The sequence below is a fragment of the Panthera leo genome, chromosome D1, assembly GCF_018350215.1.
Source record: "Panthera leo isolate Ple1 chromosome D1, P.leo_Ple1_pat1.1, whole genome shotgun sequence".
Classification (NCBI taxonomy): Eukaryota; Metazoa; Chordata; class Mammalia; order Carnivora; family Felidae; genus Panthera; species Panthera leo.
Window position 1 is genome coordinate 53286259 of NC_056688.1, and position 25876 is coordinate 53312134.

General features: G+C 46.4%; 1 protein-coding gene across 2 annotated transcripts in view; it reads left to right on the top strand.

Annotated features, from left to right (window-relative positions):
- The window catches only part of TENM4 (teneurin transmembrane protein 4), a 598010-nt gene that overhangs the window by 426335 nt on the left and 145799 nt on the right, over positions 1-25876 (top strand). For both annotated transcript variants that reach the window (XM_042904074.1, XM_042904075.1), the window contains one exon: positions 23806-23907. In XM_042904074.1, the coding sequence (XP_042760008.1) occupies positions 23806-23907 (102 nt within the window). The remainder of the gene's footprint in view (positions 1-23805; positions 23908-25876) is intronic.

Sequence of the window (25876 nt, forward strand, 5' to 3'; positions counted from 1 at the left end):
GGAAGGAAGTACAGAGGGTAAGTTCACATTACATTTGAGCTGCTAATAGAATTTCCAAGTGGATGTTAGTTGTTGACTGTTACCAACGGGCAGATGGATACATAGGCGTTGACTTGGGGATAGCTCTGACCTGAGACAGAAACCCACTGGGCATCATCAGTGTGGATGTGGGGCAGGTGGGAGGGTAGAGCACTGAGAAGCAGGGAGTCAGGGATGGAACCCCAACATTCAGAAGGTGGGCAGGAGGTGATACATAGAGATTAGCCTCAGAGAATAGGTAGGGAGCTGATGACAAGCTGTTGGAGTTGGCCACCAGGAGGTCATTGGCAACCTCAGTGGGTGCAGGCGGAAGCAGGGTCACCACGAGTTCAGGAGTGAGTGAGAGGCGTAGAGTGGAAGCAATTCCTTCTAGACAGAGCAGGGAAAGAGACAGATGGGAGTAACCCGAGGAGGAGGCAGGTTCATGGAAAGGTTTATATAAGGTGGGGGGAGCCTTGAACGTGTTGTCAGCTGTGGGAAAGGAGCCAGGGGGAAGATTGGGAGCCCAGGAGAGAGGGGAGATGACTAATGAAAGGAGGTGGGAGTCACGGAGTGGAGGGCAGATGCAGAAGGACTAGCCCTGGGAAAGGAGGGGAGACCCCACCCGCCCCCTGCCATAGGATGGAGAGGGCAGTAAAGATGAGGAAAGAGGACGTCAAGTTTGAAGGTGGAGGAGAGTGGACTACAGGGGAGGGTCTGTGCTGACCTCAGAGTCAGCAGTGCTTTCTAGAAATGGACTGCCCTCGCGGGTGAGCCCCTGATGGCCTGAATTGGATGTGTGCCCTTCCACGTAAGGCACACTCAAGACAGCACTGAATCAAACCAGTTACATTGTGTAGCGTACTAGTAGAGAGAGGGGTGACATGGCTTAGTGGTCAGGGAGTGGATCTGAAGCCAGGCGGCCTGCTTTGAATCCAGTCCCTGCCACTTATTAGCAGAGTGACCTCAGGCAGGATAGATAACCAGTCAGTGCCTCCGTTTCCTGATCTGAAAAGTGACGGTGATATCAGTACGCATTTCATGGGGGTGATTTTGAGGACCGAAGGAGTTAATCTCAGTGTTTGCAGCGTCCCAGGAGCGTGCTAAGTGTGATATGGGCATTATCTAACTTAAATTCTGTAATCTTCCCAGGGAAGCAGGAGTAATTATTATTTCCTTTATACAGATGAGGAAAAGAGGTTCAGAGAGATTAACACACTTGCTCACAGTCACATGCAAGGAGTAAGGACAGAGCCAGGGTGTGAGTACAGGACAGTCTGACTGCAGAATCCATGCTGTTTCTACAGTGCCCCCGGTACCCCTCGTTGCCCCTGTCCTTTGGCAGTGGGTTCACAGGGGTTGGCTTTGTCAGTCCTTGGCTTCTCCGAGCCAAAGAGTTTGTACCAAAGGGTCCCTCCTTGGGGAGAGAGCTCCTTTACAATTGAGCGCAGGTTTAAAGATTGCAAATCTAGCAGAGGTTTCAGCGGGTTTCTTGCTGCTTTAAACAGAGCAGAGGACCTTCTGCTGAGATGACAGGACTATGAGTGTTATATGAAGGGTTATAAAAAAATTGTAAGCCAGAAACCTCTGAGCATCTGGTTCTGATTTGAGTAGCTTCGAGTTCATGCCTTTATCTGAGCAGCTCTCATGTTCGGGGCTAATCGACACACAGTTTGTTTCTTTCCTGGTTCGTATTACACGCCAGCTTGATTTTTTTCCTTTCATTTGTGTCATAAGTCAAAGAATCCATGCACGAGCGCAAGGGATGGACTGTATGTTTTGGATGAACAAGAAAAAGCCCTGTGCACTAAAGCAGGAAGAGACTAGGCTGGTATTTCCCAATACGGTTTGCATTTTCTTAGGCTTATAAATACAAGCTCTTCCTTGGAAACCTTTCATTTGGGAGATCGTTCCTCCTACCATCATGTCTTTAAATGATAGAAGAGGAGGTGAAACCTGTTGAGCTCCTGCTGGGCACCTCATACTACACTAAACACAATTTATTTACATCAACTCGTTTTAACTCTCATAACCGACTTGTGCCGCCAGAGTTCTCATCTTTGTTTTCCAGGTGAGTCAGGGGGTTGCATTCAAGGTCACACAGGGTCAGAGCTAAGATTCAGACCCAGGTGTCTCTGATGAACAATTCTGCAAGTTTCAAACACTTTCTGGATGCACTGTGCCCTGTGCTGAGCTGTCTTTTGTGTTCAGTAAGTGATGAAAACACCTTTGGTAATGATACTAGGTCCTCAAAATGCTGAAAATGAAAGACAAAAAGATACATAGCAAAATAAACAGCACTGACTTCTAATCAAAGTCTAAGGCTTCCTGGTTAAATATGAGACAAATTTGCTTTAAATTTGCTTAAATTTGGCCCTCAAAAAGGGGCGCCTGGATGGCTCAGTCAGTTAAGTGTCCCACTCTTGATTTCAGCTCATGTCATGATCCCAGGGTCATGGGATCGAGCCCCTTGTTGGGCTCTGCCCTGGGGCCTGAAGTCTACTTAGGATTTCTTCTCTCTCTTTCTCCCTCTGCCCCTCCCCTGTTCCCTTGCTTGCAAGAAGGAAAGAAAGAAACACAGGAAGAAAGAAAGAAAGAAAGAAAGAAAGAAAGAAAGAAAGAAAGAGAGAAAGGAAGGAAGGAAAGAAAAGAAAAAGAAAAAAAAAGGAAAAGAAAGAAAGAGAAAGAAACGTATAATCATTAGTGAGCATTATTTTAGAAGCTCTGGCCAACATAAAGCATAAAACAGAAACAAGAGGTTGAGACAAAGGTATCATTATTTGTGAAGGATGTGTTTATTATTCCTAGAGAACACAGCAACATTAATTGAAAAACTATTTTACTTCATAGGAATTCAGAACTTGTAAGTGGGGTACAGGAGGGCTTTTCAAAAGTCAATACATTTCCCATATACTTGCAATAACCAGGTATGAAATATAATAAAAAAAAAGTCCCAGTCAAAAAAAATCAATAAAAATTAAAATATCACTTAATGAGTACTATATGTGACCTGTGTGACAAAGACTGTGAAATTTTATTGGGAGCCATAAAACAGGACATGAATAATTAGGAAACATAGCATGTTCCTAGATGAGAAGGTGAAATACTCTAAATATGTCAATTTATAGGTTTAATGGAATGCCACATGGCATCCTAAAGGGAATATAGGAGATGTGATTGAATGGTTTAAGACTTCACTGGAATAATAAACAGATGAAAGTATGGAAGAAAGTCCAAAAAGAATAATGAAAGGACACTCATCTCTAAAGATGCAAACATATCATAAATCTGTAATAAAAGAGAATAGGAGTCAAACAGATAAGCGAAGTACAATTGCCTAGAAATCCTGCCTACAAGCTATATGCAAAACTTTAATGTCGGAAGAAAGGAAACATTGCACATTAGTGGAGAAGAAAAGGCTTAGTGAATAAATGTTGTTGGAAACGCATAGCTTAACCCAGAGGCTGCAAAGCAGCATTCAGAGGGACAGATGTGGTTGAGAGACACAGAGAAGGCTCTTTGCGCCCTCATCGTTGGCGTAATATTTAAAAATCGGGCAGTTTCCCATAAAGCTCTAGGTTTATGGCTTACCTTTAAAAGTTAGTAGACTGAAATTCCTGCAGGAACAAGTCCCTGCCCTCCTGAACTCTGTGTAATTCACCACAGTCTGCACCTCATTCTGTTCCCTCACACCTGACCTGCTTTGCTTCTCTAACTTACCTGCGTGGCCCCTGGAGGAATTTGCGTTTTCACCCTCTGATTCAGACTTCACTTCACACCATATGGTAAGATGCATTCCAGATGGATTAAACAGATAAATATTTGAAAGCCAAACTAAAAGAGGGTAAAACCCGATGTTCATGTAGCCTTGGCCTAGAGAAGGACTTTTAAGCTTAAACGTCACCGAAGAAATTGCAAAGGAAAAAAAAAAAGACTAGCAGATGTTTACATAAAATTGTAAAACTTCCATATGTCCTACAAGACTTGTCAAAATAAGAAGGAAAATAGTAGACTGAGAAAATATTTGAAGTAAATTTGAGAGATCAAGGAAGAGTTCATGTCTATATGATATTATGGTACAGATGCTGTGAACAAAATTAGGATCTCAGAGATACTAAAGTTCACAGGTAGAAAAGTTTGCAAATATACATGATGTGTTTTAAACATACATAAAATATGTTTAACCTCATCAGCAATCTAAGTGCAAATTAAAATGATTGGGTTTTTTTAACCTAATAAATTTGAAGGCCCCCCTCTCCGAGTTAATACCCAACTTGAATGGGCTGCGGTGAAACTGTACCCACACATATTTGCACTGTAAATGAAGTCACCCCATTGGGAAAGCAGGTTGGCATTTTATATTAAATCATAAAAGCGTTTATATTTTCAACTTCTGAGAGTCTTTCTTAAAGAAATAAGCTGATATTTAGCAAAAGCTACTTGCTTATCTTAGCACTGCTTAAAATTGTGAAAATTTGGAAACAACCCAATGTCTAATGATAAGAAAGCATATAAGCAAATTACGGAATATTTGCATAGTGAATATTACTCAGCCATTATAAATTATTAGCATGAAGTATATGAAACAGGGGAAATGCTTGTCATTCTCAGCATTTGTCCTCCGCATGTGTCCCCAGAAGGACGCAGAAGTTACGTTTACAGCATGAACACATCTATTAGGGACACTGTAATTTGTTGGAGCCAGAATTTGAAGTGGAACTCAAGTCTTTCAACCCTGAAACCATGCTGTTCCCACATGCCCTTCCTGCAAAGCAAAGTGCTACTATTCTAGGGTGTCAGCTAGCCATTGGAATCCAGTACTCTTCTAAATTGAACCTCATGCGTGCTTCAGAGCGCTAATGATGGGAGCTATGAAACAGACTTGTGAGCCTTATAACCTCTAAGATCTGGGGTTTTCTACGCTTTCCCCCTCTCCCCCATTCACACAAGTGATCCAGTGAGCAAATCGAGAGGCCAAGAAAGGATCTGAGTTGAACCAAAGTCAGCCGGCAAGTGCGGCAGATGCTGTGGGCATCTTCAGCTCTCTTACACACCTGGATGCATATAAATATTTCCATTGGTTTTGTTTGTTTTTTCTTTGTAAAGAATGCATTAAGTTAAAACTGTTAACCATGAAGGCGCACCGTGCTTTCCAGTCAGCTTTGCTTAAGGTTGAAGGCAAGACCCCAGGTGGCCCCTCCATCATGAAAGCCCAGTTTTAGGGGAAAGCAGAGAAGGCTCAGTGGGATTCTTTCTTTCAGAAAGAAAGCGTATTTTAAAGAATTGTGAGATTGGAGACCTGAGCTTGCCATTCTGTGTCCTACATCTCCCATATCTAGAACGAATAAGAATTTTCTGTGTAGCAGAGTTTACCATGACAGTAATAATCCCTTATGCTGTATAGGACTTGTAGCTTACTGAGCACAGTGACGTAGTTTTTTGCGTGTGTACTTGGATTTCCACAACTCAGTGAGGCAGGATGGCACTTGGATTGTTGTCCCTCTTCAGGAGAAGCAGCAGCAGCTGAAGTCCAGAAGTTAAGGTTCTTTTACTGGTCCAAGATCACACAGCAAGTGTATGGACAAGCCTGGGTTTGAATCCAGTTCTCCTATTTCACTGACCCATTTATTCATTATTCCTCGCAAGCACACCTTCATCCGGTATGTGTCTGTTCTGCACCTTCTGTGTGCCATGCCCTCCACTTGGGCAGTGTGACAGCTGAGGACAAACGTCTCAGGGACGTGCCCCAGTGGATCTCTCAGTGCAGGGAGAAGGACGTTGATCAGCACTGTGGCCATGATGAGCTATGAAGGCGAGGGGTGGAGTTTGGGGAAGCATTCAACAAAGAGGTAACCTAATTGGGAGAGGGGTCAGGGAATGCATGACATCTAAGCTGAGACCTTGAAACTGAACAGAGAGAACGAGGCGAGTGGCAAGTAGGGAGGAGGTAGGAGGATTTAAGACAGACACCCAAGGCCCACCAGGAGAGGAGGAGCCAGAGGAGGAATGAGTGAGAGTGAGTGGCTACAGTGACAGAACTATCAGTGTGCTTTTTTAAATCCAAGGGGAGAGAGGACTTCAAAGAAAAAAGGACCGGAAAATCATCTCAAATGCTACTGACAGGAACTTATGGTTAAAGGTTATATGTATCTCCCTCCTGGGGTCCCACCCATTTGAGAGCAGTGATTTCAAACCAGGAACAAACCCACAAGAACAAAAAGAATAAGAGACAATAGCCATCAGGAGAGGTCAGCAGACTTTTGGAAAACAAAGTGGGTTGAATTAGCAGCATGGAGAAAACTGAATACTAAGCCTCTGCTGATTAAGATGTCAGTGAGGAGCAGAGCCCCCAAAAACCCCCAAAACCAGGTACCAGGTACAGCAGAGGGCAAGGGGAGGGCACAGAGCTGAAACGTGGATGGGGTCAAGTCTCGGTGGGTGGTAAACGGCAACAGTTAGACCCTTAGGTATCCCGGCCCCATCTCACACAATCAAATTATCAATCAAGGGTAAGAGTAGAATAAAGGTGATTACAGGCACACAAGGCCCTAAAAATCATACCTCCCATTCACCTTTTCTCAAGGAGGCTACTGGAAAATGTGCTCCATCAAAACCTATTAAACTAGGTCGGGGGGGGGGGGGGGGAGGCAAGATGGAGGAACAGCATGGAAGTTCTCTGCTTCTCTAATCCCTGAAATGCAGCTAGGTCAGCATCAAACCATTTTGCACACCTAGAAAACCTATTAAACTAGACCCAAGAAGAGGGGTCCAGGAAACAAGGGGTTCAGTGAATGAGAGAGGTGAAGTCCCAGAACGATGGATGTGTAGCAGGCCCAGAAAACAAACACACCACACCACAGCAGGGCAGAAGGCTCAGGAGGGAGATCCCCAAGCAAAAAGAAAACCTGTGAGCCAGACTGGTATTACCTGGTATGTTTAACCACATGGAAGATTCTACTTCAGGGGGATTTTAGTTTTGTTGGATAGTATGGATAGGGTTATGAATAAAAACATAGGAAGTTAAATACAAGCAAAAAATCAGTCTTTTCCATTAGATCGCACTGGACAGAAGGAGTAGGTAACAGTGGCGGTAGATAAAATCAAATATAAGTAAAAAATACACCTGCATAAACACATTCTTTAGAAATATTGAAGTAAATTCTAGAAGAAATAGCCAAAAGAGGTAAGACAAGTTGTCTGGGGTGTGGCATGCAGATGTGGGGGTGGGGCAGAGGACTGCTATTTTCATTGTAAGCTCTACAGTACTGACATTTTTTTTGAGTTTATTTGTTTTGGGGGGGGGGCAAAGAGGGAGAGAGTGAATTCCAAGCAGACTCCATGCTGTCAGTGCAGAGCCCGACATGGGGCTCAATCTCATGAACCGTGAGATCATGACCTGAGCTGAAATCAAGAGTTGGACATTTAACCACCTGAACCACCCAGGCACCCCAAGTATCGTTGACTTTTTAAGCTATACATAACATTACTTTGAATTAGAAAAAAAAATTGGACAAAAAATGTTACAGGGGTCAAGGAAGAAAGAGTTAAAGTGTCCATTGGAGGTAGCAGTAGGAACTTCAGAGAGACCCCCTGGCTCCTTCCACATCTCCTCACTTAGCCCAGTCCATTTCCCTCCAGTAAGAGAATCTGCTCATTCTGAGCCTTCATTGTCCAGAGTAAGTCAAGGTGAGGATATCACAGTGACTGGAAGTTAGTCTTCAGCCTTTCCATACAGTATAATGGTTGAGAGAAGATTTGTGGCCAGAGCACCTGGGATCGGATACCTGCACCTCCTCTTAGTAGCTATGTAGCCTCAGGCAGACAGAGCCAAGAAAACACATCCAGCAGTGGGAGTGCTAATCCGCTCGGACTTTGTTAGGAGGGGAAAATGAGTTAACGCTTACAGAGCAGGCTCCCCACTAAATGCATAATAAATGTCAGCATTAGTGTTAGTCCAAAATTTGCTTTCGTATTTATTGTTTTCACAAGTTACAAGTTGTCCAAGTTTAGGTTTTACCTTTATATACCCAACTCTGTTTACCCTGCTAAAAAAGCAAATCAAAACATATACATTGATTATACTTTTTTTTAATTTTTTTTTTAACATTTATTTATTTTTGAGACAGAGAGAGACAGAGCATGAACAGGGGAGGGTCGGAGAGAGAGGGAGATGCAGAATCTGAAACAGGCCCCAGGCTCTGAGTTGTCAGCACAGAGCCCGACGCGGGGCTCGAACTCACAGACTGTGAGATCATGACCCGAGCTGAAGTCAGACGCTCAACCAACTGAGCCACCCAGGCGCCCCCTTTTTTTCTTAGCAAAGCACAATGCCGCTCCCTGAGAGAGACAAAGGTGGTGCTCTCTGGGGTCCTTGTCCTTTAAGAGCTTCTCACAACCCAGGAAGACTTAGCATTGATAGCATGGGAGCAGGGGTGTTACCAGTAGTACAAGGTGAATCGTCATTGTAATTTTGAGAAGGTCAACAATGAGGGTCAGTATAGTGTAGGTGGGCCAAGAAGGCCTAGAGGATTTTGTTAGGAAGCAAGGGAAGAGCCACAGAACAAAAATCCGGGAGGAGAAGCTACTTGAAGTGCAGGACAGTGCTGAGGAGAGTGAGAATAAGAGGAGCCAGTTAGCCCCAGTTCTATAGCCACCCAGCTGTGAGACCTTGAGACCATGAGCTTCAGAAGGTTTAAGTGATATAATGGGGGGCACACCTGCATGCCTGCAGGTCGGCCAAAAGGCAGTAGGCCTCCACATCCCTCTCATTTGTTCTTGGAGTCTGAGTCTCCAAGCAGGAGCACGTTCACTGGCTGAGGGCCTCAAAGAAGTCCTTTCCTTCGGGAGGGGGTTGCGGTGTGGAGTGGAGTCAGAGCCCTAGGCCTAAGCCCGTGGTTCTAGCCAGCCTGGTTGCTGTGGGTCTCAAAAGGCTATTCAGAGAGGAGGGATATTTACAGCGGTGGGCACTTTGATCTGCCCCAAGTACAGCTCCTTTGGGCCTCCAGTTCAAACTGTGGGAAGTTTGAAGTCTCTTTTGCCCCTCATTACTGACATCCACCAGCAGACTGCCCCTCACAGCCTCCGTTGTCCTGCTCATCTTGTCCTGCTGCTCTACCTAATTCTGGGAACACCTGACTTTGAACGTATTCCTTCTCAATGCTCCAAGGGCCCTTTTCTGCATGGAGACTACCTGCCCAGCCCCCAGTGCTGAGCCACAGTGTTTTCCTGGAGGACTCTGAGGTGTCACTTCCCCCTCAGGGCATTACACGTGTATTCAGTGCAGTTGCGTACCTCAAGGGGACACATCTTTTTGTCACCCGTATGGGACTGTAGGGTCTGAGTGCGGAGGCTGTGACTTCATCCTATCTCAGCTGACCACTTACCAAGCATTTGCTCTTGACCTGACTGTGAACTGAGACCTGGGGCTACTGAGGAGCTTAGACCCCTTGGCCCTCCAAGTGCTAATTGCCCTGGGGAGGCGGGCCCTGCGATAACTCACTACAGGGCACTTTGACTTGAGCTGTCATGAAAGCCTGAGCAGCCTGTGGGGCAGAGTGGGAGCAGTGAAATCAGTTGTCTCCTGCACCTGCTGCATCATAGGTTTTCAATAACTAGATGTTTGGGGGACCCGACAGTTCTTGGCTCTGTAATCTTGAGCAAGCCATTTCCCTTCTCTGAGTCTTCATTTCCTCTGACTGAAAAATAGGGATAGTGATACCTAACTCTTAATGCTGGTGAGCGTTCAGTAATGTATGAGATTTGTGTGCTTATCACAGGGCCTAGCACATGGCAGACTCATTAAAAGGTGGTGGTGAGGGCCATTACGATGATTGCCATTGTTACCTTGCTGAATGTCTGAATTTATTCTTTTATTATTGAAAACTTGTATCTGCGCTAGAAATCTAAGAAGCTTGGATGGAAAAGAGAGGTAAATACTCTAGCATGTCTTTGACTTTCAGAGGATGTTTTGGAAGTGCTCTCTGGCCCAGCGTCTTTCTCTTAATTTACTGTCCTGGCTGTTGAGTGTGAAGGCTGGGATTTCTCCAGAGCCTGGGAAGGACAAGAGGTTCCACTCAGCCATCGTGAATTAAAGCTGCTCTCCCCAAACCTTCCAAACCATCAGATGACCAGAGCAGTGGCCTCCTCAGACCTAAGTGCTCTAGAGAGAACGTGCACCTGCGTCCTCTGGAGCACTGGCCAGCCACCAGGCATGGAAGGTGAAGTGATCGAGGCTGATGCAGGCAGAGATACTGTCCCTACAGGTGTAGGACTCAGGACCAAGAGGTCATTTACTCCAGCCCCAGGAGGAGGCCGAAGCCCCAGCAAGGGGAGTCTGTTCCCTGGCAGCGTGGTCATGCTTTGCCTGGTTTCTGCTACATCCTTTGGAAGCCTCAAGACCCAACAAGCCCAGCATCAGCCCCTGCCAACTGAAGAGGGAGCAGCTCGGGCGTCTTCTTGCACGTCTGTGTGCACGTGTGTGCCCTGCCTTCAGCTGCTAGGCCCACGATGAGGTTGTAGCAGTGGATCAGGCCCCGTCAGCAGAACAGCCTGCCCCCCAGCCTTTTTGTGCACACAGCCAGGCTTCTCAGGGTGAACGGTAGCAGAGGGAAGAAGCCCAGAGCTGGCCAGTATGAAGGGGCTCATGGGAAATGTCCCCAGGGCATGTCAGCGAGGCTGGACCCTTACAACTCATCTTTCGTAGACAGGGAGTAGTGTTTATAGAATATTCATCCATGCATCGGAGGTCTGAGCTGAAAGGAAAAGGGAATTCAGCAGCCTGAGTACTTCCATGTGGGCACATTTCTGTGTGCTGCACCATGTCACGCAGATGGAAGAAATGTAATCTCTTACACGGACCCAGTTGTGTCTTAATAATGTAAGCCTGTGCTGTATGGAGAGGGCGTTGGGTCGGTAGTTGCTGCTTTCCCAAGCTGAGAGCCTGACTTCCGCTTGTCCTGGTGTCATAAAGAGCACGTACTGTAGGCACAGCAGACCAGGAGCCCTTGATGGGGGAGAAGTGAGCTGAGGTCAGCCAGGGGACAGCCAGGGGATACTAACATTCTGAGCAGGGTCCACATCCCCTTACCCATAGTCACTCAGTTGCTAATACTGTAAGAACCACTGGTGTGTCAGGCATTGTGTAATCACTCCCGTTTTACAGGCAAGGAAACTGGGGCACAGAGAGGTGAAGTGACTTGCTCGAGGTCACACAGGATATGGCATAATGGGATGAGAATGCCCAGGGTCTCACTCTAAAGAGTGTACTCTATCTTATATCACATGGCCTCTGACTCGGCCTGTCCAACATGGGTTTGCTTTGGTTTGTTGTGACTTAGTCTCAGTCTACCTAGCACTGATGAGAAATTTGCTGCAAGCTCCACAAAGTGCTTCGTGCACATTATCTCAGTTAACCCCCATCCATGCTGTGAGATAAGTGAGTAAGGAATTTGGAGGATTTGGAGACCCTAAATGATTCTCCCAGCGTTGCACAGTCAGTGAGAGAGGTGGAAGTCAGACCCAGGGCTGCTGATTGCATAGCCCACACTCAGTCATGGGTCAGGGAGTTCCAGTCAAGTGAAGTCCAATTATGTAGGACTTATACCGGGCTCCAGCCCTGAGGCACTGAGGGGTTAGAGACTAAGCATGGGGAGGCAGAGCCTAGCTGACCACACCTGGATTGGTGCTCATGCTCCAGCCTAATAGGCAAGGGGAAGGAGCCAGGGGCCTGGGAAGAGGGCTAGCCAGCCACAGGGGCTGTGCTCTAGTGCTCCAGGGACCCCACGGGCTCTGATCACTCAAGCATGCAGATAGGTGCCTCCAAACCTCTCACTGGGCAGAGAGCAGATAGTCCTGGCTTGGGGACCGGCCAGCATGTCATCGAGGACACGAGGGAGACTCCCTCTCTGGGTCTGGCCCAGGCTGTATTAAAACCTAGTATAATGGTGGCTCAGAGTCCTGCTGCTGCCAGAGGGTCAGAGGTGGCCAGAAGTTTCCGCAGACTTTTCGCAGCAGCAACTGTTTCTCAATTCCTTGCAAGATCTGTAGTTTTCGCCTTTGCCATTTGGGCACTTTCTGCCTAGAGGCTGAGGGAGTGATCTGTCAAGATGGCTACAGCAGCTATAAAATATTTAACTTGAGCACCTAATTACATTACCATGATCTCTAATAGGATTTGGTGTCCAGCAGAAGTCCAACTTGGCCTCTGGCCCAAAGACAGAGACCCACGTTATTATGTTGAGCGTTACCTACTAGATAAATAAGAAAGAAATACTGTTCAAATCATTGTGCAACTGACCGACACGCATTATAGTTATTGTAAAGAAAAATCCACCAGAGTCTGAGAATTTATCCATCTTGTTAATCATTATATTGTGTTATGTCCTGAAAGAAGTAATTCAAGTCCATAATTCACAGAAGCCATCCTGACAGCTCTTGCTCGAGAAGAGAGCCGGGGCTCTGCAAAGTCATGTTCCCGCCGGATCCCCAGACACATGGCTCATGCTGCTCTGGGAGAAGAGGGCCGGAGACAGTGTCTAGCTGAATATAGCAGGCCCAGAGGAAGAGAGATGGAAAAAAGTGGCAGCTCTGGAAAAAAACTTATAGAAATGAAATTTGGAGAAAAAAAAAAAAAAAAAGAAATCAACAAGGAAGCAGACCTTCCAGACCCCACAGAAGGAGCCCAGCCTGAGGATTTGAGACTTAACACACCAAAGGACGCTAATTCAAGCACAGGTTGCCCTTTGTCACTTGATATTTAACAAGTGTTGAGGGAGTAGCTACTGCAGACAAGGCAGTGTGCCAGTCACCTGGGAGACACGGACAAGATGAGGAATTGGAAATGGATTCCTTCCTCTCGAAGAATTTGCAGTCCTCTAGGGGAAAAGAGCTATACTCATAAATAACAAGACTGCAAGGTAGAAAGCAGTAGGTGATAAGTGAAGGATGGAAGGAAATTGCCATTAGGATTCAGATGAGAGAGAGAGAGAGAGAGAGAGAGAGAGAGACACCTATCTTGCTAGAAGGAATCCGGGGAGGCTCAAAGGATAGTCAGGACCTGGACACATCTATGAGGTTGGGGAGAGGGCTTTGCAGGTGAGGTCACCAGCACTGGCATAGTCAGGGAGGCTGGAAAAGATGTGTGGGTTCCGGCGGGGGTGGGGTTGGGGTGAGGGTGGGGAGGAATTTGGAAGCAGCACAGAAGCCATGAGGAGGACCTTTGTGGCAAAGAAGTTATTTTGGAAAGAGAAGTTAGAGCTTTAAACTCCTGGTTCAGAGATTTGGGCTTTCTCCTCTCTAATGTTCCCTGAGGTATAGTTCTTGAGAATATTTTGCATTATACATAGACAGACTCAATTTCAAAACTTACGTGTTTATTTTAGTGAGCTGGAAAAATATAATTAGGTACATCGAACTATTATTTCAAATTTCTGTTTTAAAACATTCAAGAAAATAAATGAGCCAAAAATACTAAGTGAATAATAGGACAGATAGCATGTGCCTATGACAACAGCATAAAGCCAGTACCTTTATATAAATGACATTTAGAAACACCATTCCAGGCCAGAGTCCTATATTCCAATGTCTTGGGGGCCAAGCAGGTGCCCACAGTGTAGGGGCCTCTCCTAAATGAGAAGAGATTGTTGCCATGCTGGATCTTCCAATTTTTCAAGAAAAGCCACCACGAAGGTTTCTTTTGTTTTTTGTTTTTTATTTGAGAGAGAGAGAGTGAGCAGGGAGGGGATGAGAGAGAGGGAGGGAGAAATCGTAGCAGGCTCCACGCTGTCAGCATAGAGCCCAACGTGGGGCTCAAACCCACAAACCTTGAGATCATGACCTGAGCCAAAACCAAGAGTTGGACGCTCAACCGACTGAGCCACCCAGGCAGGTGCCCTGCCACCATGAAGATTTTTTAATGAGCTCTCCTTGTTTAGAAATCCTGGCCACGGATTCAAAATTTTTTAAACACTGTGCAAACAAAAGCCTCCGATTTGTGGTATCTACTCTGGATGCTGAGGAGCATTGGCCTTGTCAGTGGCCTGAAGACACTCAGTTTCAGAATGACAGCCCAGGTCTGCAGGTATAGAGCAGACTGAGAGGGATAAGGCTGTAGGCAGACATGCACTCACAATGCTAACACACTGGTCCAGGCCAGAGGTAATGTGGCCCAGACATTTCTTTCCATTTTCCAGGTGAAGTCCTGGCTGTCATGGGAGTTCTTTTCTTTTTTCTTTTTTCTTTTCTTTTCTTTTCATTTCTTTTCTTTTCTTTTCCTTTCCTTTCCTTTCCTTTCCTTTCCTTTTCCTTTCTTTTCTATTTTATGAAACAGAGAGAGAGAGAGAGAGAGAGAGAGAGAGAAGGAACACAAGCAGGGGAGGGGCAGAGAGAGAGAACCCCAAGCAGGCTCTGCTCTGCCCTGTCAGTGCAGAACCCGATGCAGGACTTGAACCCACGAACTGTGAAATCAAGATCTGAGCCGAAGTCAAGAGTTAGACACTTAACCGACTGAGCCACCCAGGCATCCCTGTCATGGGAGTTTCCTAACCTGCAGGGCTCTAGGTCATCTACATAGCTCTGTATGTTTTCAAACCAGACCATGCTGACCTGGTTTTCTACGTAGCTCGTGAGCAGTATTGAGCTTGGCGACAAGCCTGGGTAAATGATTGGAGAATAATTAGCAGCTCCCCCCACCCCACCTCCTCAGAGCCTGTTTCTGTTCCTCCATTGTCTGTCATCACAGAATAATTCATCGCAAAGTGATGTTCGTTAGATGGAACTCTCTAGCCAGCAGCTGAGTAGAGCTTTTAAAAACCTGATTTCTTAAATAATTTGTTCTAAAGACAGACTTGACATGAAGTTGGCATGATGATCAGCAGGTCGCTGCGTGGGAGCAGCAAAGATGATTATTCTGGCTCTGGCTCTGGCTCGACCCCCATCTTGCCCAGAACTGCTTTGCATTTCAAAAGGCTGTCTGTTCTTCAAGAGCTGTTCAAATACTACCTCCTGGAGGACCCGGCCCTCCTCTTTGGAAGTGGTCCACAAGTTATGGCATTCTTGCATAGTTTAGATCTTTCTGTCCCCTCCGGCTTGTTTTGATAGACCTGTGGGTAAAGTCTCAGCCTTTCTTCCAGACCGGTGCTTCTCAAAGTGATACCCAGGGTACCCAAGGGCATCAGCATCACTTGGGACCCTACCCCAGGCCTGTGAAATCAGAAACTCTGGAGGTAGGGCCTAGCAATCCAGCCCTTCAGCTGACTGACACAGGCTAAAGGTTTATAATCGCTGACACTATGCTGGGGACAGGAGCAAAGCAGCATTTCCTGAGCACCTTGTGTGTGCCAGGGTGTGTCCATATTATGTGTGTGTGTGTGTGTGTGTGTGTGTATATATATATATATATATATATATATATATATATATATATATATATATGCATGCGTGCACTATGTACATATACACAGACTCATACATGGGTAGTGGTTTTCTTTAATCTTCACAACAGTTGTGTAAGGCAAGCGGCTTTCTCATTTCATAGACGAGTAAGCTGAGACTTCAGACAGCATGTTCCCTGGGTGCATGTTCGTTCACATCCTAGAGAGTGGGTCTCTGATTGGCCCAGATCCTCTGCAGAGCATCACACGTCCGAAGGAGCGGCCGGTGGAGGATTGGTAGATCTACAAGGGAAGGAATTGTGTCTCCAAACATGTGAGCACGCACCTCTCCTTTGAAGCCCTTCTCGAACAGCATAGCACTTGTGAGCCTCATCAGCACATCTTGAGTGTCTCAGTGGCCTCTCCGGCATATGCTCGTGGGGCATGGTAGGAGACCACATGTGCAGCATTCTCCAGGCAAGGCAGCGGAACCAGAGCCAACAGTGGAGCCTCTGACACCTGGGAGAGCAGCCACCAACAGCCCCGGGAACAGAGTGGGGGCTCCTAGCCTGAGGCAGCAGGGAGGCACCTCCTCTCCAGCCCTGTCTTGAGGACTCGGCCTTGCTGCCCCTCTCACAGCCTGAGGATAACATGATGTTCACTATCCGTTATCCGCAGACTCGGAAGGAAGGTGTGAAAAGTCAAAGTCAGTCCTTAAATGAGCAAGCCTCCTTTTCTCCTCTCAAACCCCAAACATGAGGGGAGTCTGGGTGGCTCAGTCGGTTAAGTGGCCAACTTCAGCTCAGGTCATGATCTTGCAGTCCATGAGTTCGAGCCCCGCGTCAGGCTCTGTGCTGATAGCTTGGAGCCTAGGGTCTGCTTCTGTTTCTGTGTCTCCCTCTCTCTCTGCCCCTCCCCCATTCAAAAATGAATAAATGTTAAAAAAATTTTTCAAATCCCGAACATGATGATTTTCATCATGTTTCAGCTCTTTCATCTGTTTGTGTAGCTAACGACTGACAATTTGGGTTGATTCATTAGATCACAGAGTGTTAGATCTGAAAGATCACCCAAGCCATCCACTTCACTGGAACACTTCCTGAGCCAGACTGGATGCTTGGGAAATATTTGCTGAATGAATTTAATTTCGTAGATGAAAAGAAAGACCCTGAGAGAGGAAGGGATCTGGCCAATGTCACCTAACACGCTGGGGGCAGGAGTAGGCCTAGAACCCAAGTTTCTCAATATGGTCCAAGCCTGTTCCCTCACACATGACTTGTAGATTCAGAAGATTTCAAGCTTAGATGATGTGATACAACTTATATTGAATTCCCCTGCAGTATCTCTGCCAGTCATCAGTTTGCCCTCTCTTTGAATACATCCAGTAACTGAAAATGTATGGTCTTATATATAGGTCACCTAGTCCATTCATTTCATCACTCAGCCAACATACATTCGTTTAACACCTGCCGTGAGCCAAGGATGTTACTGTTTACTGAAGATTCAGAAACGAATGACATTCCCTGCCCTCAAGAAGAATACAGTATTTGGGTACATCCATACAACTTAATAGACTATAATCCAACATGGTAAATTGTATCCTGCTCTGACTTGTACAAAACTCTTTCTTCTTTGGAACTAAGCCCATTTCCCAAGGACTATATAGTCCTTACTCATTGGACCTAATCAACCTCATTTAGGACCACAAAACAAAAGTCCAATCCTTGTTTTACATAATAGCCCTTCAGATATTTTTAAACAGAGGTCATGCCCCCAGAGTAAGCTAAATTCCCAATCCCTTCAGGAATTCTTTATTTGAAATGTGTGTTCAAGTTCTCTTATCCTTGTCTTCGTGGCTCTTCAGTAAACCTGCTCAAGCTCATCTTATCTGTCTCTTAAATGTGGCTCCTGGACGTGAACTACTGAACTCCAGATACGGTCTGAGAGTGCAATACAGAGTTGCACTTCCTATCAGCCCCTTTCTTCTAGGCAGTGCACATCTAAACCTGTAGGGCAAAGAAACAGTGCCTTTGTTTGCCAACTACTAGCCATTCTCTGGAGTCTGACTGTCATCCCATGCCTCCCGCCCCCTTTCCTCCATTCTCCTCTTTGTATTTCGGTCCGTTTCTCAACACAATGAGTATTACTGAGTACTTGCTATGTGTGTGTAGCACACAGCAGACTCTTTGGAGAACCAAATGTGATGCTTGTCTTCAAGGAGCTCATAGTCTTACTGGAGAAATTCTGTTTGCCCCCAAAGAAATAATTAACAAAGAACCAATACTTAATGTAGTCAAGGGAATAATCATTTTTCCTAGACCCCTCCTTAGAGCTGCTCTTAAGAGTGGTTGGTAAACTTCTGGGTCTGATCGAAAACAGACCTCCCAGTTAACATACCAGTGCAGAACTGGCTTCAAGCCCAGGCTGTCAGGAGCTTTGTCAGATTTTTGTCATTGCATTGACCTAGACTGTTGCAGACTGGAGGCCTTTGAATCCCATCATCTGCACAGATCACTGGGGCACCTACAGGGACTGACACCTCACAGGCCATGGAACAGCTTTCCAGCACCTGGCACCTTCCCAGTGCCAATCTAGAGTGCACAGGGAGAAAAGTTCTTTCAGATGTTGGCACGAGTCTGCCTGTGTTTGGGCTTCTGGGAGACAACAGGTTTAATTTGTTTTGATAGTGCTTTTCCCCAGGAGGAAATCTACCCAACCGCCCTGCCTTCTTCACATTCAACACCATGCTTGTTTGTTTTCCTGTTTTACCATGGGGAGTTTCTGTGTGTTTTGTGTGTGTGTGTGTGTGTGTGTGTGTGTGTGTGTGTGTGTGTGTTTACCTCCCAAAGCCCACATTGCCTTGCTTGGATTCATTAGACCAGGTTAGTATATTGCTTTGGTTCATAAATGGAAGGCATGTGTGACCCTTTTTAAAACCAAAGTGTCAACTCTACCAAGTCCTGAGCAAACCTCTTTACATGCACAGTGTTACAGTATTAGCTCTTCAAAATAGCTCTCTTAGGTGGCTGTTACTAACCCATATCACAGATGGGGAAACCGATATTTAGAGACGACTTGTCCAAAAGGCACATAGCCAGCCAGAGGCAGCCTGGCTCCAGAGCCCATACTCTGCTTCAGATGGTCTATCACAAACTCGGCTTCTTTGGCTTCAGACAGAGCTTGGTTCTCCTACCAGATTTGCCCTTACAGCTAGCCATGTGACCTTGAGGAAGTGACTGCAGCTCACAGTCTCCATCTGAGAGGTGTAAGTGTGTAAAATGATGGCAAAGGTACTATTTCTCATAATTATTATGAAGAATAAATTAAAATCTGTGATACACCTTTCATGGTCCCATTTGAGGGAATGAGAGGGTCTCTCTTAGAGTCTTTCCTCAACCTTGAGTTGCTGTGGAATTACATCCTAGCTATGCTGTCTGGTTTGTCTTCCTTTTCTTGGTTGCCCATAATAAACCCAATCCCCTTTCAGAATCAAGGAAGATGTAATAGATGTAACCTAAAGTATAAATTTCAGGAGCTGCAGTCAAGGCCTTGTACCCAGTCATCCAGTTGGCTGTCCCAGAGTCCAAGTTCCTGGCTCTTGCAGGAAGCATTAGCATCTGTCCTCCTACACAGAAGCCAAAAGGAAGAAGCAAAGGATGGATCCAGTAGGTCTACCAATAGGTAGACTTTGGTCTTTCGAGCTGCTGCTCCCAAAGAAATGCCGACATGCACACTTACAACTTAAGGAGAGATGAGAGAAGCAGCGGAAGGAGTTGCTTCTGTTGGCTGGAACACATCACAGGGGACCAAGAGACAGAGGAGGGGCTGGGAGCGAGGGATACATACTGGATGAGCAGAAAAGAGGGACTGAGGATGGCCAGTGAGCTCCGGCCTCACTCACAGCTGATTCTGTCTGTCTTTGGTGCTGGAATCCATAAGCAGGCTCCCGTGACCATGGAGGTTTGCCTGACCAGACCAGGGCCTGAAGCAGGTGCGCTCACGCCCTGGTGGGCTCGTGGAGGAGAAATGCCTCCTTTCCTCCTCTGGTGTGACTGCCCCTGTGAACTAGTATTCCTCTCCCTGGTGGGATTTCCTCTGTGGTTTCTCCCTGTTTCCTACAAAAGGAGGCTTTGGGATCCCAAAAAAGGAAAGCAGAAGGGCGCCTGAGTGGCTCAGTTAAATGTCCAACTTCAGCTCAGGTCATGATCTCATGGATCTCAAGCTCCTCATCAGGCTCTGTGCTGACAGCTCAGATCCTGGAGCCTACTTAGGAATCTGTGACTCCTTCTTTCTCCGCCCCTCTCTGGCTCGTGCTATGTCTCTCTCTGTCTCTCAAAAAGTAAATGTTAAAAAAAAATTTTTTTTTTTTAAAAGGAAAGCAGAAGGTGGAAAATGAAGTCAGGCTTTCCTGGACATCAACCCCAGACCAGGAGGACATATTTATCAATTCTGCTCCTCTTTCACCCTGATGCAGCAATGCTAACGATTTGGGTCTGGAAAAGGGTAGTGAGCAGACAAAGGGAGGCACTGTAATGGGTTCACTGAGGCTTCTATGGTTTCCACATCTCCTCTAGGAAGAAGCGTTGCCTTCTCTTCCTTCTGCAGACACCCCTTTGTATTTCGAAAAATATTTTGTACAACATCCAGAGAACACACCCACTCACAACACACATCCAGAGAGTGAGCTAAGGAAACATTTAAACTTTACAGTCCAATATTTGTGGAAGAAAAACAAGTTCCTGAAAATTAAATCTCCTAGCAGGACCCACTGTTGTGATAGAAAAACAAAAGCGAGGGGAAAAGGCCCCCATTTTCCAACATACCATACACCCTGATTATGAAAGTCAGTTATTCACAGGCAGCTAAATTTTTAATTCCGATCTGAGCAGTCTAAAGGTACACCTTCTGCTAAATGAAGGCAGCTGCAGTTTGAACATGAGCAAAGCAGGAAGGAACTATAAGGGGAAGAAATTCACCAAACACTAATTGGAAACATAACATTTATGCAATAAAGTTCACACTTCTCCCAAGCCAATGAGTGTCACTTCTGCCCTAATGTTTAGTATAGAGATATCTGGTTAGTGGAGACTCATTTGTGGGGTCCCAGGTGGACCCCCAGTAGTTGAAAGCCTTCCAAGTGGAAGAAAAACTATAGACCTAAACATTTCGTCCAAAGGAAATATTTTCTAAATGTCTCCCTTCCACTTCCTTGTTGCTGTCGTAAAATTATTCCGTGTCTCTTAAAACTTCTGCCTCCCCTGACACCAACAGCCTGGGGCAAATTTGAAGGAAACAGGCTTCTATTCTGTCAGATTCAGCAAACAACACTATACTCAGTCACGGAAAATGTATTTTCCTCACCATTTCACTATGAAGGCTTTTTGGCAGATGATTAACAGGTTTGTATCTCGCAGACTTCATAAATCAAAATCTAGACAGTGTGTAACACTTATCTGCAATTGATCTTGTTAAAAATGCAACTGGTAACTGGCAGTTTATTAAGAGGCATATTTTATACCCCTGGGTTTGAGAAGGACTGAACCAGAGAGTTTTAGAGCTGGGGGGATCTCTGAGATCATCCGGTTGAATTCTCTCAGTGGTAACAACAACATAGACTACGTGGCGTTTCAATAGGGGTGAATAACTTACCTTCAGTCCTGGGAGTAACTTAGCCTTTTCAAGAAATCAGGAAGGCTTGTCAGGAGAGGGGGCATTTGAGCTGGATTTGAAAGGACTAGGAGTTGCCATGCAGGGAAGCAAAAGAGGAACAAGTGGAAGAATGAGGAAACAGGTGCCGAAAGATCAAGTGACACGGCCAAGGTCCCACGGCCATTCAGTAGCAGAGCAGGACCCGGAAGCCAGGCCTCCTGCTTCTGCCCTGTGCCCCTTCTGCAGTGCCACGGGTGGAACCCACCCTCCCTCGTTGTACTGTCAACCAGTAGCTTCAGGTGAAAATAATCTGGCTGTAAACTTTACTCACAATTCTTATTTTTTAAAAGCATCTTCAGAATGAAAGTTCCCGAGTCATTCTCTGTAAAGACACTTATAACCTTAAGGCAGTAGGAACGTGGATTCTTCCAGGCAAAGTCAACAGAGAGCAGAGGTGCCCAGGGCCCTGGCTTGTGAGCCTCGCTCTGCGGGGACCCGGACTACTTTGTGCTGCAGTGAGTCCAGGCAGACTGGACCTTCTTGCCCTTGTTAGCAGGGGGACATCGAGGGAACGGGATTTCCTACCCATTCACCAAAGGAACTACCCATTTGAACTCTTTTACCAAACGTTTTTAAGTAGTTTGCAAGTTAATAATGGCAAACAGTTGGGAAGAGACCTGTCTGGGAAATGTACCACGCTAGGAGTTCCTCACCATCCCCCAACTTTTTCCCTAACCTATCCATATTTGGGTCATTCCTCAAGCCCACCTCCTCTGGGAAGCCTTCCCTGTCCTGGTTTTGTTCCTTATCAGTTCCCACTGCATTGGCCCTAAGTGCTTTTTCACATTTAAGGGTTCCTTGTCTGGACGTCTTTGATGCACAGTTGCTCTCTTATGAATTGTAGACTCATAAAATTTTAGAACAGGGGGTAGTGCTAGGGGTCATCTCTGCCTTCACCTGCATTTCACATATGAAGGAGGTGAGGCCCAGAGAGGGGAGGGAAGTTGTTTTAGGCTCCCCAGCATGGTACTAGAAGAATGGACCCCAGAACCAGGTCTCTTTACCTCCAGGCAAAGCTGCTTCCATGCCCTGTACTGCTGCCTGGGTGACAACTGTCCTCTCGTTCTCCCAGTTAGGCTGCAGATTTCCTGTGGGCAAGACTCACGTCTTTTAGGCTGACATCTCATTTAACAGAGGCCTTAGTCTTGGCTTCATGACTTGTAGCTGTGAGCTAAGACAACAGGCTGAAACCCTTAACTCTGTCCCACCTTACCCTTCCTCTGCTTTCTGTTCTGACTCACTCTGAGACCTTGGGTGAGTCACTGCCTTTCCTCTGGGTCTCAGTTTCCTTCAGTGTTAAATGAGAGCATTAGGCTGTGGTCTCTTGGATCCCTTTAAGCCCTGAAACTTCTGGAGTTTACTGCCTTCTAGCGGGGATCCTTTGCTGTCTTCAGGACCGGCCTCCCTGTGCCATAAATCTGTCACCTCATTCATCCCCCCGGGCTCCTGCTGTGGAGTGAGTTCCTTCAAGGCCCAGATAGCACAGTATCATTGAAGAAGACCAGGCCTGGAGTCCTGGGTTCAAATCCTGCCTCCAGGACTCAGTGGCTTTGTGGTTCTCAGCAGGTTACTTCATCTTTCTCTGAGCCTCCTCTTTTTTCTTTTTTTAATAGGAATAACAATACACGCTTGCAGATTTGGTGACAGTGAAATGATGAACTTTGTGGAAATACATGACACAAAGAAGATATTCAGTATATAGTGGCTTCTTTCCTTTATTCCACATCCAGCATTATTGAGAAATAGGCTGTTCCAAATACACAGATTTTCTAGGTTAAAAGACTGGACTACCTGATGCTACAAAACGTTGACTATTTTTTTTGCTAAAACCTTTCTTAAATAAATGCCATTTTTCTTTGTCACGTCACACAGAGTATACTAAAAGTAGTAGGAAGAGTTTGAGAAAATCATATCCCTGCAAAAGGTGGGCATGACAGCATACGCCAGGGATGCAGGGACAGCAGAGGGAGTACGAGAGAAAACTCCTGTGCCTTTTGAAAGAACTTGGATTTTTTTTTTTTTTTTTTTTTTTGGTCTCAATAAATGGGAAGCCATTCTGAAGGGTTTTAAGTAGGAGAGTGGCAGGATCAGATTGGTTTTCCGGAGATCACTCAGACTGCTGGTTGGTGACTGCGTGGGGTGGGGAGCAAGAGAGGAAACAGGAGACCAGCCAGGAGGCTGTTGTGTTAGCCCTGGGGAAGACACTGTGCACCCAGACCGATAGGTGAACAATCTGAGACGGGTAGAGACAGGTTTGCAAATGCCAGGAGCTTTATGAAAAAAAGAAGAAGAAAATGAATGGAATATCAGCCCTTTAAGAGGAAAATATAAAGCACAGCAAAGCATAAAGAAGACCGCAAGGACTTCCCAATGATACCCCAGCATCCACAGATAAGCACCACGAACAGCTTGCACTGTTGTCCCCAGTGTTTTTAGCTGAAGAATTTCTTATGCGTTTGTAGATACAAACTTGATATATAAAAACTTGGTTGCGGCAGACGTTTTCCAGAACACGACTCTTAGTGTCATTTGAGATGCAATAAGAGTAAAACCAACACACATCATTTTTAACTCTGTTGGTTCTTTTCAGCGACTGGGCCAGAAGAGCTAGAACGTGTGGGCCCTGGTTCACCTGAGGTTTTGATACCTAGGCCCTCGGTCTGGGTGAAGAAGTTTCTCTTTTCAACTCTCTCCCTCTCTCCTTCTCCAGAGTCGGTGGATAACTGCCCCAGCAACTGCTATGGCAACGGCGACTGCATCTCTGGGACCTGCCACTGCTTCTTGGGCTTCCTGGGCCCCGACTGTGGCAGAGGTGAGACCTGTGTGTGCGTGTGTGCATGTGAGGCCCACTCCCTCGGCCCCATGGGGGGCTCACATCCTGCTTCTCGGAGAAAGCGCAGGACCCCAGACCACCTCCTGCCTCCCACAAAAAGGACCCCCCAGAGCCATTCTTTGGAAGCTCCAAGGGCAGGGTGTCTGCCGGCAGAGCTAAGGCCACATCAGCCCCATTGTCCACAAGGACATGACTGGAGAGCTCAGGAGGGCCAGCCTTTACAAGGGCAGGTACAGTGAACCTCACGTCTGTTGCGGGGGAAGGGGAAGTGACAGTGAGGGTCTTTCAAAAAAGTTGATTTCCCTTTTGAGGAGTGATCAGCCTTTGCCAAGTGTCTTTGGTGTTTTTTTTTGGGGGGGGGGGCTTGTTTCACTTGTTTTTTGATTATTGAAGTACGGTTGACATGCACCAAGTGTCTTTTCTTTGCTGTGCACTCTGGCCTTGTGGCAGGGCCTGCATTAGTGCTCCATTGTTGCCAGAATCTTTGCAGGGACCACCGAGGGGAGAGACTCGGGAGGGAAGGATGCTTTTCTCCACACAGGACCCTAATGTTGCCTCATACTTGGGCACATACAGCCCTACTAACATGGCTTAAAGGCTACCCGTGATACACTCTGTGCCCTTGGCCTCTGTTCCTGTTCTCAGAAGAATAAACGTGGCAAAGGCCAAAGGAGCTCTGTAGTCCTGAGGCTTTGGTGGTCCTCTGGGGAAACTAACACGGCTCCTTCCTCTGGGCTTCCCACCTCTTCACTCATTCAGCAGGCATTTGCTTAGTGCCCTCTAGGGCCTGTTCCTGTGCAAGGTGCTGGGGTTAGAGCACTGAGCAAGCCCCAGTCCCAGGAGCTCTCAGTCTGGTCGAGGAGACAGACGAGTAAGTAGACGATGACAAAGCCATCATTAGTAAGTAAAACATGCTAGAGCAAGGTTAAATTGGGGAGCACCCATCAGCTGTCTCAGCTTGGACACCATAAGGACCAGAAAAGGCCCCCTAGATGGGGTGCCATTGGAACCTGGACCTGATGCTTGAATAGTTATTCATCAGAGGAAGGCAAAGATGATTCTTCACCGTGCCCTACAAATAACAATACAGCGTGATGCTGTTTGGGGGATTCTTCTTATCCTTCCTGATGTGGAAGACACTCTGTTTGAGACAGCAGAGCTGCAGCCCTGAGGAACCACAGTGATTACCTGATCAGTGCCTTTAAAAGGAAAGAAGCAAGGCGGGGACCAGCAGAGGGTGGTGCAGAGAGAAGAGATGAGTCATTCCTTCTAACAAGAATTACTGTCTCATCCCATATGCACTTAAAGTTAAGAGTCACATATAAAACAGCCTTATTGCATCTTGGTAAGGCTGGTAGGTACTTACAGCACAATGCAGTATAATTTGTTTTTATATAGTGTCCTTCATACAGATGATCACAAAACACTTGACGCTAAGAGGCAGAATGGAAAGATAATACTTTAGAGAGCCAAGCTGGGCTCAGCTATTCTCTTGTGAGGTGTGTGGGGCTCAGGTGGAGCCTGAAAGGCAAGAAAAGCTGAGATTGACTGGGTTAGAGAGACAGTAGGTGGTGCTGCAGGTAGGGGGGCAGGGAGCAAAATGGAATGCTGTCAGGAGGGTGCCGGAGGAGAGACTGGGTCAGGCGGGAGGCCTAGCCGCTGTCTTTCCCGGTAAGACCAAGAAACAGATGGAAGCTTCCTGCATAAGGGTCCTGGTGACCACCGTGCTGCACCAGTAGTATGCGGGGATGGAGGAAAGCGGTGGTCACCGGGCACTAGCTCCCCCAGGCCCTGCACTGCACACCTTTGCCTACAGTTCCGGATGTGTTTAAATTACAGTGAAACAAAGCAAGAGACACGGACAGATGGGAATTGTAGCAAAGCACTTGAGGCTCTTGGTCAAGCCTGCAGGCCGAAGGGAGAAAGGGACAAAGGCAGGTGGGGTGTG